At 36.3% G+C, this 17,305-nt stretch overlaps 1 protein-coding gene and 1 long non-coding RNA gene across 5 annotated transcripts in view; one reads left to right on the plus strand and one right to left on the minus strand.

The window, feature by feature from the left end:
• The window catches only part of IGF1 (insulin like growth factor 1), a 73,264-nt gene that overhangs the window by 30,070 nt on the left and 25,889 nt on the right, over nucleotides 1-17,305 (minus strand). For both annotated transcript variants that reach the window (XM_085322582.1, XM_085322581.1), the window contains exon 2: nucleotides 16,484-16,640. In XM_085322582.1, coding sequence (XP_085178708.1) covers nucleotides 16,484-16,634 — 151 coding nt within the window. In that variant the 5' untranslated portion in view covers nucleotides 16,635-16,640. The remainder of the gene's footprint in view (nucleotides 1-16,483; nucleotides 16,641-17,305) is intronic.
• LOC146585631 (uncharacterized) overlaps nucleotides 1-17,305 on the plus strand; it is a 93,803-nt gene that overhangs the window by 3,564 nt on the left and 72,934 nt on the right. For all 3 annotated transcript variants that reach the window (XR_014897965.1, XR_014897967.1, XR_014897966.1), the window contains one exon: nucleotides 16,415-16,581. This is a non-coding gene — a long non-coding RNA (uncharacterized LOC146585631). The remainder of the gene's footprint in view (nucleotides 1-16,414; nucleotides 16,582-17,305) is intronic.

The raw sequence follows: 17,305 nt of genomic DNA on the forward strand, positions 1-17,305 counted from the left end.
CCTTCCYCGTGACACTTTTTTTTTGTGCCAGTTCTCACCTTCTTTTCCTCTACATGCAATTCTAATGTAAAATGACTATTTTAAAAGTAAATATAATAGAGCATTTACTCCTTTTAATTAATAATAGAGATCTCAAAGCTCAGACTAGGGGATTTTTTTTCTAATGTTCCTTAGGAAACCTTGGAGACTTTTGAACAGTCTCTATTAAATTTGAAAGAATAGATCTTTTCCCAGCTGGTTTTCCCAAAGCAAAATTACTTAGCAATTCTGAAGAATAGTGCCTTCATAGATACTTAACACAGTGCTGACCTGGAAGTAACACGTATTCTACTTACAGGGAAGTCACTGACTACAGGGAAGATAACCTGTTGGAATATTGATAGAAACAGGGCTAGGAAGAGAACATGCAAAGCAAATGGGCTTTTCCATGAGGTGACTGTGTTGATTTATTGCCTCATCTTTGTGTTAGTGTTGGCAGAATGTTATGAAGAATGAAAGGAAATTGCTTGCTAGGCTGTACCACTTTATGGAGAGGATACAAGGAAGGTGGAAGATTGTATAGAGAATTACAGCAAGAGCACAATACTGTGTCGCCAGCAGATGTCTGCTGGCCTTTACCATTTAACTAGGATGTTACAATTCACTTGTTATGACACATCCAGGAAGAAAAGGAGAAAATATGAGCTGGAGGCTCAGGGAAAATCAAATGATGATGACTCAGAACTTACACCCCAAAGTAAAATGAAGATTGAAACACTGCACTAGTTTGCTTTACAGGGCAATCTGAAGCACACATGAAGAAATGAGCTTGTGATTTACTGAAGCTTTCTTCAGATGAAGAAAAGTATTAGAAAGCTAGTGTCAAGGTGAAAGGCAAGGATGATTACAGATAAATTGCAAACTAAGCTTATGTTTTTGCTACCGTTCTCTTTTTCAATATGTTCTTTTTGTTCAGCATATATTAAGCCCCACATCTATTTCTGCTGAAATCAAAGGCAATATCTTTCAGCACTTAGAGGAATTATTGTCTAACTTGTTTGGCTAGCATAATCAGTCTCATGTAACCTATGAAGCCTGTGCGATACACTTGCAGGAGACAATGGGCCTGCTGGGGTGACCTACTTAACTTTCCATTAAGTTTTATATAATTGTTTAGTATTGTTTATAAAAGGTTTGAGGGATTCTCTGCAATTATATGACATACAGTAATTTCTATTTTGAAAGCAGTAGCTAATTTGCATCCTTTATGTCAACAGATATATTTTTATTGTATTTACTGAACTGTCTTCCCTCAGTCTGATAGAGTATAACCTGCAATTTATCTTACTTTTGGTAAAATGGCATTTTGCTTAAAATTTTAACTCTTCCAATGGYAGAGTTACATATGTGTGAGCTTAAAATATGATTTGAATAGATCTGAATGGTTACCTGAATCTATGGATTTCAAAAGCATTTAAAAGGTGAATAAACATAATTTCCTCATTTTCACACACTGTAAAAGTAAGACAAATACAGATAAAATGATTTGTGCAAGGTTATGTAAGTTATGTAAGTTAGTTAGTACCAGAGCTAGAAATAGCCATAGCCCTCACAGCTGCTTTATTCTTTATCCACTGCCTGTCTAAAGGAACACTCAGTATGTCCTCTGAAAGATAAAAGGTGAGAGATGGCTTATACCAGTGAGGCTTCTTATATTCAGAATTCCTATTTCTGGATTCAAGGAGTACATGGAAAAGGACTATGTTATCCATAGTTGTGTACTACTGGACTTACCCATTTCAACATGCCACCATTTCTTTTTATGATTGCAAAATTTATAAACAAATCTTCTGTACATATGAGAGCTTGATTAGCAACAAGATCATCTTGTGTGGCATGTCAAGAAATCCAGTGACTGTGTGTTTGGTGCTGGAAGTAATCTGTGTCTAGAATTCTTGAGTGCTTTAAGTGGCAATTGTAAGTGCTGAGTGTTGAAAGAGTAGACAGTACTCTTGTTATTTGTTACCAGAGAAATTCATGCCACAGAAGCTATAAGTCAGTCTATCCCAGAGGATGGTACACCGTGGGGTGTATCATCCACTATCTTGTGAAAACATAGCCTCATAACTCATTGGATGGTGTGTGACCTAAGGAATATAGTAAGTCTTTATTTCATAGTTTAAAGTTAGACGGATGAAACAATATTTGTGTTTCCTCAGTGGGTCATGGAGGGTAATGGCTGCATTATGCCACTGCTGATGATTGTGATTATATGAAGGGTCATTCAGTCTGATATAGTGTCTCTGATTCATAGCTCCAGTATAGAACTGGTATTCTAGAACTGGTAACCTATAACATGTTCGCTACCYCTGTGTCACCTGGAGCAAAGAATACATGTCTCTTCCCTTTATTAATCCCCGGCAATACTGAATTCTGTTAATCGCTAGCCACYTGGCAACAGCATCTCTTCCCAGTCAGTGCTTTGCTCCTGCCCTGCACAGCACCTGCTGTGGAAGTTTTGCAGCTCATAGGAATCCCTGTTGCTCCACTGAAAGCAGAAAKAAGCTCATGATCCCTTGGAAAGGTGTGTAGCTTTGAAGAAAAAGAGAGAAAGATTACATTCCCAGTTTCTTTTACGTGCTCTTCTCCACTGCTTATAGTCATTGGGCCTGACCTACCCCAAGTCAACCTGGCCTGCCCCCTAGATCGTTTACTCAGCAGCCTGGGAGCGCTGTGCTATTTGTTACTGCATACATTTAGGTCAATTTCAGTCTATTTGTGATGTAAAAGCTTAAGTTTATTATTGTCCATTAAAAGGCACTAAAATTAGCTCTCCTATCAACCTATCTCTATCTCACTATTAGTTGTATTGGTGATGAAGCCTGTTTTTACTGTGCCTGTTTCCTGAATCCAAGCTCGCACTGCTAACATTGGCTTACCAAGCTTTACATTCTCTCTCCTCCTTCCAAAAATTATGAAGAGCTCATATTTCAAAGAAAATCTCCTGAATTGTGCTTTATTTAACATCTGACACTATTGAAAATTTAAGCTGCTGAATGCGTGTATAATGCATTTGAAGAAGTGACATTGCTATGGTTATGAGTTACACAACAACGTGATGTCAGCCTTCTGATTGGAGTCATGGTATTTAGCAATGTCAATTGGACAGGAGAGTTCACACACACAAGCCTGTCCAACAGTTCTAAGAATTTTATATCTTTGAAAGTATTCAATATATTTCTCTATGTGTTAAAGCACTGGCCTTCCAAGCCCTTGTTTTTGTTTTCCAGAAATCTCAGTGAACTTGAGGTCATTGGATTGCTTGCTTTCTCACTGGCTGCACTGAAATCAAGCAGCCGCCAGCTAAATTACTGTAGTTTAAATGTGTCTAAAATAAATTCAAAACAGTACTTTAAAATAGCATTATGACTCTTTTTAAAATGGCACAAGGRTGTAATACAGACTGAAGAGAGAGGGGTGATTCAAAGAAAAGGTGAATTCTCTGTACTGACTCAAAATAAGAGATGATGGGACTTTTAGATTTCAACTGTGTACTTCAGGCTCAGTTTTTCTGTAATTATAGTTTTTTCAGCAAGAAAATAGTCTCTTATCGAGATAGAATTCAGTCTGAGTTTTCCTAGACAACTTTTCCATCTCCTGAGACAACAGGGCAGCAGTAAAATCCATACGTTTTCAAAGGATGGTCAACATATACTAACAATGTGAAAATGAGAAGCTATCAGTTCCTTTGAAAAGTCTAGTTAAGGACAGTTAGGATGAACTCAGCCCACCAAGTTTTATCTATCTGTTTAGGTCGTTCAGAACAAACACCTTTGTTTTGAATGTTGCATACAATATAGTATGCAACCATGCAAAATGAGAAAAGTAGGGAAAAAAAGCCAAATTGACATATAAAGTGGATTTTTGGGGGTAGATTAGTGTCCATTGGCAACAAACTGGGTAAGTGAAAAGCATTATTTTTATATAGTGACTGTTGAGAAATGCACCAGTGGTCTCTGCTAGCAGTCGTATCACACAATTATTTGAACCATTTGACATCCTGTTGGTAGTTTCAATATAGTAGCCATGAGTGGATAAGCCTAAATCATGCKGTAATTGCTGAAAGTGGTGACTTACTTATTCCAGCTGAACGCCTAGCACCTAGCTCTGAGAGATGTTTACACAGCCACAGGGCATTATGAACACTGTGAAGAAATGTAGGGCCTGTCTATACCACCTTTAATTAACTTCTATGTTAGCTGAAAAGGAAAATAAAAGAGTTAATGTTTTTTCTTAATTGCTTTTAATCTATTCSTCTAAACCCAGATCTCTGGACTAAGAGATTTCATTCAGATAAAATTGTCAGAGATTCCCGACTGAATTCTGTTTTTCACCAGCCACTTGGTGATARCATCTCTTCCTGGTCAGTGCTCTGCTCCTGCCCTGCACAGCACCGGCCCTGGAAGTTTTGCAGCTTGCAGGAATGAGGTAATTCCTGTTGCTCCAATGAAAGCAGAAAGAAGCTTATAATTCTTTGGAAAGGTGTGCAGCTTTGAAGAAAAAATGGAGCATCATATTGCTTTTGATTGCTCTTCTGTCAAAAGTTCTTTCTTACCTTAGGTAGGCTAGTGCATATGGTGAAGATTCTTTGGAACAAGTGGTACATTTGCAGCTGCATACTATAAAATCTGCTTTTGTCTTTTGGCTTCAATTTCCCCTGTGTAAAGGGACAGTACTACTTAACTATATCTCTAGGTTTAATTAGTTGACATTTGCATTCTGTTTTGAACACATAAAGTATTAGCAGAAATGTTAAAATTACTTTGCAAAATGAATCTTTGCCATCTCCAGTTGGATATGCAATTACTAAGGCAAAAAAACCTATGAATGCTCTGAGCAATGGGTAATTTCCTGCGAAATTGTAGAATATAATGTATTTGTCTGAGTGCTGCAATCAAATACTTGTGATGAGCACTCAAGAAGAGTTTATGAGAAAAATATTAATTTTTTATTGTCTGCAGTGTTTGGATCTTAGAAGTCAATAGGACATGAGACCACACATTACATTATAAAGATAATAAATTATTGAATGACTTGTTCCTTCTCCCAAGAAGCCTTCATCCTTGGTAACCTGCTAATGAAATTTTTATTAAAAAGACTGTAGTCATTTAGTGACAGACTGTCATAATATAAAATTGATTTGCCTGAGACCACATAAAGTGACAAAATTAAGGCTAGCATTGCCTATTTTTAAGGGATTCTTAGGACCACCTAGGCTAATGAAAGACAATTTCAGTAACTAGTTCTTTCATTAGACACTTCTGTTTGATTTAGAGACTCCTTTGAAAAACACATTTAATGCATAGATCCCTGCATTATTAGGAGTCACACAAACTAAAACTTTTGCATAAAACCTGAAGACTCTCTCACTCCTAACATTACAGTGCATTTACACTGAATGCAATTTCAGGTAGTCAGGTGCTGATAATTGCAGTGGAGACTAAGTCTGTATACATGAGCCTCCAAAATAAAACATCTTACAGACATAACTCCTAAAGATTTTTGAGATATTTTTAGTTATACTTTTCAATTTAGAAGACAAAGAAAATAATAAAGTATTCATTGTATCCAGCTTCCTGCGATGATGATTGTTTTTCTTGTGCTAGTTTTCTATTCTGTGTTGTTTGTAGTCCCTATTTAGACTTTGGCATCTTGCAAATGAAGTTAGTGGAAAGGTAGCATTCTAAGCTCTTATTAACCACTGTCTGTTCCAGAATGCCTCTTACAATATTTATTCCAATTCAGACTTCATTATTTTTAGCTCACTTAGGGAATTATTAGCTTTCATCTGATGCCTCACACATTTATGCTAGAAGTAAGGAGATTTCATACTAAGCGTATTAGTATGTTTCACATCAGAGAGGAAGCCAAGTCATTATGACAATTCTTATTTTAAAGAGCTTTTAATGGTGATAGATTTTTTACAAGCATTCATTAAGTTTTATAAGCAAAATTTTGAGAAGTAGCTAAGGATCCTGACTCCTAATTCCAAAGATACTGAGGCTACTAAAAACATAGATACAGTATTGAAAAAGATTGCCAAGGACTCTCTATCATTGATTCCAATGCAAATTAGGTACGTGATTGCTTCTGAAAATCCCTTGGGTGCCCCTCTGCCTCTTCAATGCCTAAAACCATCGAAAATCTGCCCCATATGCGTTTAGGAGCCTCTTTGGTCTCACTGACTTTTCCTGAGACTTACACCCATTTTTGGAAATAGATTGACACCTCTAAAACAATTAAGCCTCTTTTTTTTAAACGTATACACCTAGCTGCCACAAAAATAAGACCAGTTTAGGTACTTCAAATTTACTGAAATGTGAAGAACAGATATTTTTTAATAGTTTACACCATGTATGATTGGTAGGTGTACTTGAAATGCAAACAATATAATACCATCCCTTCGTGTTGGCTTGAGTGGATGTGAAAAATGAATACGTTTTAAATGTATATTTACCCCTTCCAATTCAGGCATGAGCAGTTTCTACTGATTGCACAAGAGAAACCCTCTTTGCTATATTTATAATACAGAGGGAAAATTATCGGAAGTTCAGAGAGTAATTCTTTGGAAAAGCAGATGACTGGTTAGAAACCAGTGGGAATCAAGTCAAGGGAAAATATTTGTGGCACAATGATACTTATGGCCAAAAGACCAGGAAAATCAATGATAAGAGGTAATTATTTTCTCTAGTTATCATGGAGAATTCCTCAAATTAGCWCATATTATCCTCAGTGGATTGAGCCAAAGCCAATTGCAGTTAGCAGATAACCTTGAAATAGCATCCATGGACTCCTGACTGGATGTGAAGCACAGAAGCTCTTGGACAAGGCCGGGAATTTAGGAGCAATGAATAAATAGGTTCTCACTCTTTTCTCTTTTATTATCATCTTTTCTCCTTTAATATCGTAATATAGAATAGCTTTTCCTCAAGAAACTCTCTCTTTTCTCTGCTGTACGGAAGTGTTGATATGTTTCTGGTAGTATATCCTAAAGAAATTTATTAACACTGGAGCACTCCTGTGTGTTTCACAACTTGGAGATAATATCAGGTTACATTCAGAATCTRTTGTTGATTATTTGATTGTTGGTTTCAAGTCTGATTTTTCAAAAACTTTAAATCTGTTTTCACAGATTGGACCTTCATCTGTTTCATATCAAACAATCAATTTATATTTGAAAAAAGCTACAGATATTAAGAATCTCACCATGTACAAATTCTGCTCATTTTATTACTTCTTCATCTCAGTAATAACAGAAAGTAATTCAATTATCTTTTATGGTATAATCTCTACTGCTTTCAAAAACTAAAATGAGGTGAATACGTAACAAAAATCATAATAATTGACTTAAGGCCAGTACAGCTGCAATTTTACAATTTTATTATAACATTTGCAAAAAGTTGGGGTCAAATTTTACACAAAATCTTACTATTATTTTTTGGATGACGATATTATGTTGATTACTTCACTTTTGAAATGACTGTATCTTGGGATAGCTATATTATGTCTACTACATCTAATTCCTTAAATAGAGGTGAAATTACCTAAGTCTTTGAGAAGTCATTCCTGTGAGAATCTCATACTAGATGATTCTTTCATTTTTAGATGTCACTCTTGTTTCGAATTGTATTTTTGTCTCAATTTCTTAGAAAACTGCTGAGCCACGTATATTCATATGTCTAGAAATGAATCAATGTGAACAACAGTATAAAAATTATCTCAGTGTTTAGGCATAGATAAGTGTACTTGTATTGTTATGCAAGAATCATCAATACAAAATACAAATGAAAATGTTTCTAGTACATTTATCCCCCATACAAATCATGGGGGAATAACATCACCTGTTCTTCCATGCACTTCTACTCCACTATGAAAAAAAAAAAAACGATACCTCCACCTCAACCCCCCCCCCTAGTCATTAAGGAGCACTTCTTTGATACTACTAAGTTCTAAAATATAATGCAAATGTTTTCAGTAGTATCTCTGTTTTCATTCAGTGCCCATTGATTTAGAGTATAAAGCCAGAAGCAATTAAAAAAAGCTAGGAATGTTCTAAAAGCAAATATGCATGGTGTTTTTGCATTTAATCTTAGCTATATATTTCAGGAATAAATATGGCTTTTATTCAGAACATATATTTGCCAATAATACATCTGATTAAACTAGGAAAATTAGACATACTATCAGTAGCTTGCTCCCAAATTACACAAGAAGAAATTAGATACATTTTCAGTAGCTTGCTCTCAAATCTCTTCAGTATATGAGTCACCAGATTCTTCCTGCCAAACTAAATATGTCTGTGAAGGGCTGGAAACTTTAATGGAAAGAAACATAAAACTTGAAATACGTAGGAAAAAACTAAGTTTTTTCATGGAAGACCTGTTGACTAGTAATTCAGGAATTCAGGGGATATGTAAACGAATTACTACCTCTTACTTTTCTACAGGACTTTCAAGGTATGATTCAATTTATACCTGCCATGTTAACCTAAAATAGATGTTCCTATTAGCTTTCATGTAACCTAGAGTAATCAATGAAGAGTTACAAAGAGATGTAATAAAAGTTGTAATAGTAGAAGCTCTTATGTGGTCATTTTGATGGGGCTGACTGCGTTAGAAGAAATCTTCAGTATAGCTATTGCAAACCCTCTGCTGTAAACCAGATGTTTCATATGTCGTATCACACAGCCATCAAAACTAATTTAGAATGTGCTCATCTTTTTATGCCTGCCATAATGATCTTCTCTACCACCTTGCACACAACCCCTTGCTTCTTCTGTCTCTGTATTAGCAATGCAACACTTAAAAATTCTTAAGAATTCAAACTTGTTAGTGAAATACAGAGTTAGTATGTGTAATGTAAGATTTTATCCACAGCCTTAGTAGAAGATGACTATTAATGAACATTCTGTTTAAGTCAAAACAATTTTCAGGAGTATTCATTTTGAAGTTCCTGTTTATAAGTGGTTTGGGGTGTTACTTAGGTGCTTTACTTCTTTGGTAATAGAAATAGTTAATGAGTACTGTTATAATATTTACTTTCTGAAAGAAACCATTTTGTTCACTGAGCTGGATTGAGTGAAAATGGTCTGAATCAACCTCTTATTTTTTCTGTATCCTCTGACTCGTGTAAATTTCTGTTCAACACACAAAGGCACAAACAACATAAACAAATAGTTTTGTATAAAAAAACCATACAATTTTGGTTTTGGGTGTAGGTCCTAATTTGTAAATGGAAGTGCTCGAACAGGGTACTGTTTACCACTTGTACACTTTTATGGGCATGTAATGGAAGCAAAAGGGTCTGGTGTCTCAGATATTCTCTTACTGTAGAACATTGTTGTATTTCGTAGATGGAAAATTTAAGATCATGGCTGAATTTCAAAAAGAAGACAGAAAATATATAAATATGCAGTTGATTCAGAAAGGAAGAAAGATGAACACTAACAGATATTACTTGGTATTGTTTCTTTTGATCTAAAGACATTATTCTAATTCTCATCAGCAAAGTATGTGGTCTGAGGTAAGCAAACAGCTTCAACTCTGTCATGTAAGAACAAAAACTTTGAAAACACATTAAATTTACTGTACATGAGATTCACAGAATTGGAGAATCACAGAATGGTTGAAGTTAGAAGGGATCTCTGGAGATCATCTAGTCCAACTCCCTTGCTCAAGCAGAATCACCTAGAGCATGTTGCCCAGGATTGTGTCCAGATGGCTTTTGAACATCTCCAAGGATGGAGACGCCATAGCCTCTCTGGGCAACATGTTCCTGTGCTCAGTCATCCTCACAGTAAAGAAGTTTTTCCTCTAGCTCAGACTGAACTGCCTGTGTTTCAATTTGTGCCTGTTGCCTCTCGTCCTATTACTGGGCACTGCTGAGAAGAGTTTGGCCCCATCCTCTTCTTACCCTCCCTTCAGCTACTCGTACACATTGATAAGATCTCCCCTCAGTCTTCTCTTTTCCAAGCTGAAGACTTCCAGCTCCCTCAGCCTTTCCTCATAGGAGAGATGCCCAGTCCCTTAATCATCTTCGTAGCCTTTCGCTCTCTCCAGTAGCTCCATGTCTCTCTTGTACTGGGGAGCCCAGAACTGGACACAGGACTCCCAGTGCAGCTGAGTAAAAGGGAAGGATTACCTTCCTCAGCCCGCTGGCAATGCTCTTCCTAATGCAACCCAGGACTGATTCAACTGCCCATTACTCCTTTCATTTGTTGTCATATTTTTGAACAGTTAAATTTATATCACAGGGAAATGTTTACATTTATGTAGTGCTAAACAAACATTTTTCAGTCCATCCTTGTCCAACAAAGCCCTAAAATGAACTCAGCTTTAAGTCTATACTTGACTTTCTGTGATGAGAGGGGTTGAAACAGGTGCATAATAGCTGAAGCACTGAGTAAGCTTTAGAGAAATGGCTATATGAATTTCCTTCTTTGAATGAGTACTCCATATAGATTGCCACAGATGCTCAAGTAGATAATACAAAAGGTTTTAATTAAGAGACTGTGTGGGTCTGGTGCTTTGTGACTTTTGCTGCTGTTGGTCAAATATTGCAAAGCGATTATTAATCAGGACAAAGGAAAAGGACCATATGCAAAGGTTTTGGCCAATTGCATAAAGCAAATGCCAGAACTGAGGTCAGTGAAGGGTTTTTCTTGGTATTTAAGGTTCAGTGAAAAAGTATGAGAGGCAGCTACGCCAAGAATTAATGCTGATCTTGCCAAGAGTTTCTTTAAGTGAATTTAGCTAACATGAGACTAAACAATACATTAAATACACGTATAGCTAACTGCAATTAAGTATTCAGATGTCAAATAACAGCTTTTTGCTAAATCTGAAATTTGATCTAGTGCATAGATAAAGGCAAACATCATAAGAAGCATTGCCTTCTTTCATGTCTAACAGCTAATAAGGGCACGTATAAATTGAACTTACAGAGAAACTGCATTCATTTGGTTTAGGTAGTGGGGACTTTTTGATCAATAGTTTGCTTTCAATCATCTCTTTGTTATTATTATTACTAATGTGGTCCCACCTAATGAAAAGCAAACTGGTTTGAAAACTATGAAAACCTTGAGAACAAGAGAACTAGTTGTAGAAGAGAGTTGTTTGTAGAGTCCAACTTCAGTCTATTTTAGAAACTAAATCTTCCTAGGCTCCCCCTGTACTCCATGGAGAAAACCAGGCTTTTTTCTTCAATGATTTCTGCAAGGGGCAACAGAGTGCACACTGGTCTACTATTCATCAGCCACTATTTGATTATATATTGATTTCACTCCTGAAACCACCATAGCCACTTGTTTTACTGAGGTGTATCAATCATTATGCCTACAGTCCTCGTTCCCTGAGCACTGACTCTGGGGACCTGATAAAAGCACACTTTTGCTCCTTTCCAGGCTAGCTTTCCATTATAGTAGCTTTCCTCTAAGAAGTAAGGAACCTGCAGATAAAGGCTGAGGAACACATTCAAGCCTCTTCTTGATATGGACTTTGACTTAAATGGGGCATGTAATCAGATCAAGAAACTTAAAAACAATATCTCATATGTTGCAGTGTGGACATAGCTAAGATGACCAGGRTTTCTCCTCCAAGTTGGACATAGCCAAGATGGCCAGGATTTCTCCTCAAAGTCTGTAAGTGTGTCACTGACACCATAGGTTGTATGTCCACTGCAGCTTTTCAGCATTCCATTCCTGGGCATAACGTAATGTTATGTTATGTTATAACATAACATTGCTTTCAGTCAGCGACACAAAGAGGAGCTAATGACTCATAGTCCCTACAGGTATGAAGCAGTTAAAGAACTGAATGCAATTCCTTCTATTGTAATTATGTTGATAKATTTGACAGGCCTAGAAACCTTAAAAACATCTTAAAAGCAGACTTCCTGAAGTAAATGAGAAGCTGTTAAACTAAAAGGGAATGGAAGAAGCAACACACAGTTGCCTGTTGCTAAGCCCTTAATTTCCTCCTCTGTAAGGCAGCAATTCCTTCCATTTATACTTCAGTTCTACAAAGCAATGAGATATGATAACAGATCTGATTACCCAAAATTTTGTCTCTTTGTGATTTTCTGGTGATTATAACTCACTATTCTTATGCTACTCAGAGTTGAGGATATTCCCAAGGACACTGCATGATTCTAATCATCTTAGTGGAAAAAATAAGCTGTAAAAACTTGTAATTATTCTCCACAAAGCAGTTAATGCAGGGATCATAAAGGCTGGATACTAGTAAAGCCTATGTCTGTTGTGGGATTCATTCTTGGGTATAAGGAAGCATGTGCTAGATCATTCTCCATCCTCTGAAGAATACCAGTGGAGCTTTGCTGTGTCAGATCTCTAAATTCAGCTCCTTGTTTTCTGTGCAAGTGATGCTTCAGAAGATTCACTTAAAGACCAAGGTTACTTTTTTTTTTTTTTTTTTTTTTTTTTTTTAACTGAAAAAAGGCTTTATAAACCCTTGAAATTGATGTTCTGTGCCATGGCCTCAGATACTGATTGCCATCTAACTTAGGCTTTAGAAACCAGAATGAGCAAAACTGTCTAAGGAAATAAGGCTATTTCTTTATTGGCAGTTACCTGTTTTATTAGCCAAATTAGTGTCTTTTTATTGGAAAAGAATAAAAGAGGAGAAAATGAATCAAAAAGAAGATAGCATTTTCTCCATAGAGTAAACTGCATTTTTTCTCCTTACTCATGGCATTGAGTCCTCAAGACACTACATTTTCTCTCCTTACTCATGGCATTGAGTCCTCAAGACACAGTGTGAGTTAGAATGAGTGATGGTCCATCAAATTCAACTTGTATGAGGAAAATGAAACAATCTCCTTTTCTGAGTAATCTACAACTAAATGATGTGAGAGGACTCAACTATTTCCAGCAAATATTTCCCCCTCCCAGGCTAACACTTCTATAAGTGTCTTGAAACTTGCCCTTGCAGTCTTCCCTACAGTCTCTACCTTCAGCATTGTTTTGTAGTGGCATGATAGACCTTTCAAGGCATTAACAGTCAAATGAACATGACAGGCTTCAAGACTATTGAATCCAGACTTTTTGAAACGGGAGAAGTGTTAACTGAGGACAGTTATGTCAAACTGCCATTGATTTTCTTCCAGAGGTTCAGTTGCAAGGAATAGAAAGCTGTGGCCAGATTCCCTCTTTGTTGGCTTCTCCTAACATAACACAGTGCACAGGTACTTCAGTGAGAGAAATCCTGCTAGAGAGAGGTTGCTAAATGCAAGGTGACCACAACCTTATCTGTACTAATGAATTATGGGAGAGTAAAAGCTGTCAAAGAAGTAGCCAGTACTGGCTGGGATTATATGTGACCAAGGAAAAACGCAGAAAGCAGATGCACTATATTCTTGTGTCATCATCCCCCTAAAAAAAAAAGAAAAAAAAAAAGAAAAAAAAAAAGCTCTTTTCCAGTCTACCTCATGAAGAAAGAAAGTTTTAGAAACTGCTTCTGGCTTCCTCTTGAGGTCAATACAATATTTCTCTTTGTGCGCAGTAAGTAGTTGGTGCATCCCTTCAAAAGCTGTGAAGAATTTCCTTTTATTGCTAGAAAGTTAGTTTTCACAAGCAGGATAAACTAGATAAAGGAATTTTTTTCTCTTCCAGTCCTAGCTGTAGATATAGCCTTGTCGTTGTAGAATACAGAGTTTCAGTAGAAAGCAACACAATTAATTCTATCTTCATTTCCACCCACAATTCCCAAAGAATATTTAGAAGCTTTGACCTTGAATCTGAACCAGGAGTTCCACCTCAGTCAGAAGGTAGTCTTTGTATTTGAAATCTCTAGTGAAATACAGACTGATGGAAGAATAAACCTTCCCTTACAACTATTTCCTGAAAAAATTAAAGGCAAACATAACCACTGATTATACTTTATATAAAAGAATAAGAAAGTGAGAATAGGAGGCTTACAATACAATTTAAACTGACAGTCCTTTCACAATAAAAGAAAAAAAAAGTTCACTGGACTTTTACCTCTGCAAATGATATGTCCTTCTTAAAAAGTSTCATGAAATGGAATAACATTTTTTACTCACAATAATATGTTGCATTCTGTAGTATTTTGATATGAGGTTCAGGATCTTAAGATATTTTACAAATGTTACTGGACTTAATTTTTCTATGGTTTTATATTTTAGATTAAATGTTAACAAATAACAGGGAGAAGACTAAGACAGATTAAATTGCTCATGAATCACAAGTAGGGTCATATTTGAAATGTAAATTATTTAGCACCCAAGGCCATATATTAACTGCATAAAACTTCAGTTGAATGTTGAATTGCAGTCTGTTGATTACAACAGTTCAAGACTTTCCTGAAACCAGGTTTTCAGTCATTAATAAAACCTTGATGAGATTACAAAACAGAAAAACAACTGTGATCAGATAGAGGATTCTTAGGATATTGAATAGACTTGGGACAATTTATAGGTTCTTGCTTACAGAAGGCTTCCTTACAATGGGGTCAATGGTTTTATTAATTTTAGGTGAAAACTGAAAATTTAAACACATAATAAAGAAAACTAGAGAGAGTGTCTATACTAATGAAAGAAAAAGACAAAACTGCAAGGGTGATGAGCTCCTCTAAAACTTCCAAAAGCTATGCTGGTATTTTTAAATAAGGCTGGTCTGGTTTAGGGAATTTAGAAATTTGAAACAGATTAATTAATTTTAAAATAACTGAGGTTGTAAACAAGGGCATTTATTGCTGACGAATAGCATGTTCCATATATTTTTACCTTAAGGAAAACAAAGAGTACATATAACTTCAGGTCTGATTGACAGTAGCAGCCGCTGTTGTAAGCAACTGTGATCATTCCCTACACGAGCAGCAAACGTTGTAGCGTTGTACCAAAGAGAAATGACTGGAAATATGTCTAAGATATGTGCACAAAAAAAAAAAAAAAAAAAAAAAAAAAAAAAAAAAAAAAAAAAAAAGTTGCTATGCTGTTCTAAGGATCCAGCATATTCATTGTCTTCTGAGGTAGGAACAAGAAGAGGAGGTGACAGACTCCCTTTACGTTCCTGCAGCCATGCAGAACAAAGTATTTGTAGGGCACTGAAATAACCTCTTAAGTGTAACTCAGATGCTGCTGAATATAACAAACAAATGGTGTTCAAATGAACAAACAGATAGCTGGTTGAAATATTTAAAGTTCCCTAAGAGAGATCCCAGTATTTTAATGTTCTTTAGCACCAATATGCTATGTTAAACAGCACTCTAGAACTGATCAGTGATAGGTGAAGTGTTAAGTACAGAACTTAAGGGTTCTCTAATGAACTACTGAGCATGCATACATGAAACTAAGGTTTCTAGTTTCAGAAGGATAAACTTTAATAGAAAGTGACAAAAAGATAGTGAAAAGATAGTGAAAAGGTCAGCAACTTGCATGTTGGGGAAATCTGGATTTCTTTAAATTAAAGGCCCTAAAAGAAAGGTAACTTCAAACAAGAGCAACCTTGAATACATTACTATAATGGGTAAACACTAGCTTCAGAGGGTCTGATCACACATGTTCTTGCATGTTTTAATATGTGTTAACGAGTGAATATATTCCCAGCTAAAAGGTTCATTACCTTCCTGGTATTTGAGTAGCAAATAGCTGAAAATTAGAAATAGAGTTCTTTTATTTACCTGTTTTGTATTTCTTGACCTTGACATTACTTGTAAGAAAATACTAAGATAAAAGAGTTAAATCATCTAATTACTCCAGCTTTGCACAGTTTAAAACACAATAAAGGAAAAATATTTTGATGTTCATACCCAAAATGTAGGTCTTGCTCTAAAATGTTGCTCAAACACTAATACATTCACATTGTTACAGACTTTTAGTTTTATCTATTGTCTGTACTGTCAATATTCTTTATTATCTCACCATGAATGAATTTGCCTTCACCTGTACTTAACTGATGTAGTATGCGGATACTTGGATGCTGTAACTTTCTACTTTCTGCCTTCCAGATTTTTTTTTTCAAACCAGATGTTGAAGCATATTGTGTTTTTAATATGATACAGTGTGTACTAAACTGTTTACAAGTAGTCTGACATAATAGGTACATGTAGTGCTGCCACATGAATATCTTGGGTCTAAGCATGTCCTGTTGTTCCATTAATTTCAATGTCAGCCAGCACAAAGCTGCAATATAGCAGGTGGAATAGCAACAGCTGGGAAGTGGTTAAAAACAGTAATAAGTTTGAAAAGGAAAATTCATTAAAACCTTGGAGAGGCTGAACACAGGCATAGCTCTGTGCTTTGCTAGGACTTCATGTTCACTCAAAATCTGAACATCTCAGAGAAAGAGAATAGTAGTAATACTTCGCAGCCTAATTTGATTATTCTTGTGCTTGTTTAGAGCAGTTGTAAACCCCAATGGACTACAAGGAGAAGTTTAGCAGTTGTATGAAAGAAAGAGTTGACTTACTGAAGTAAAAGCCTCTCTCTCCACATACGAATTGAAGAGCATCAACCAGCTCAGCACCACAGAGCGTCTCTGGGCCAGCAGCAGCAGAACTGGTTAAGGTAAGCAAACACAGGCCAAGGTAGAAGAAATGAATGTAGGGCACAGTGTGCATCTTCACCTGCCAAAGAAGCAAAAGYATTGTGTCAGAGTTTCCCAGCAGAGTCCTAAAGAAAATGAGATACTGTACCCTTGCGAGCTGAGAATGTGTATGTAGTGTAATTTCTTGAACATGAATAAGCACAACATCAGGAAAGGTCTCACAATAATATTGGTACTCTACATATTCCATACATTTTGTAAACTGATGGCTTCCCCTAGTGAATATTCTTGTTTCACATTCACATGTATTTAAAGAACCTTCTAGAATGGATCATGATTTATGGTTCTTACTGCAAAAGGAGGTTATGCAAGAATAACACAGGCAAAGGGACTTGGGAAGGCCAGAATAGTTACCGTTAGAAAGTCTAGACAGCCTTGAATTGTTTTGTCTGAGGACAATAAGCTAAGAGGGGCTACAACTGCTGTCTGCTGACGTACTGAGGAAGGTGGAGGTTGCATACGACAGAGAAGGGCTGTTTAAACCAAAGGACAACACTGACACGGGAACAAATGGCTGTAAACTGGACAGAAGGAAATTTGGGCTGRGAGAAAGACTGTTCATAACTATTTGAACTCTGTGTGATTCTCCTGCCACTTTGAAAATGGAAACACCAGGACAAAACAGAAAAGGTTTTAAAGTAGAGCTTTCTGAAGTTACAGAGGAGTTGATGTGGCACCTTCTGT

This window comes from Rhea americana, unplaced genomic scaffold (genome assembly GCF_003343005.1).
Source record: "Rhea americana isolate MKP2758 unplaced genomic scaffold, rheAme1 scaffold_79, whole genome shotgun sequence".
Lineage (NCBI taxonomy): Eukaryota > Metazoa > Chordata > Aves > Rheiformes > Rheidae > Rhea > Rhea americana.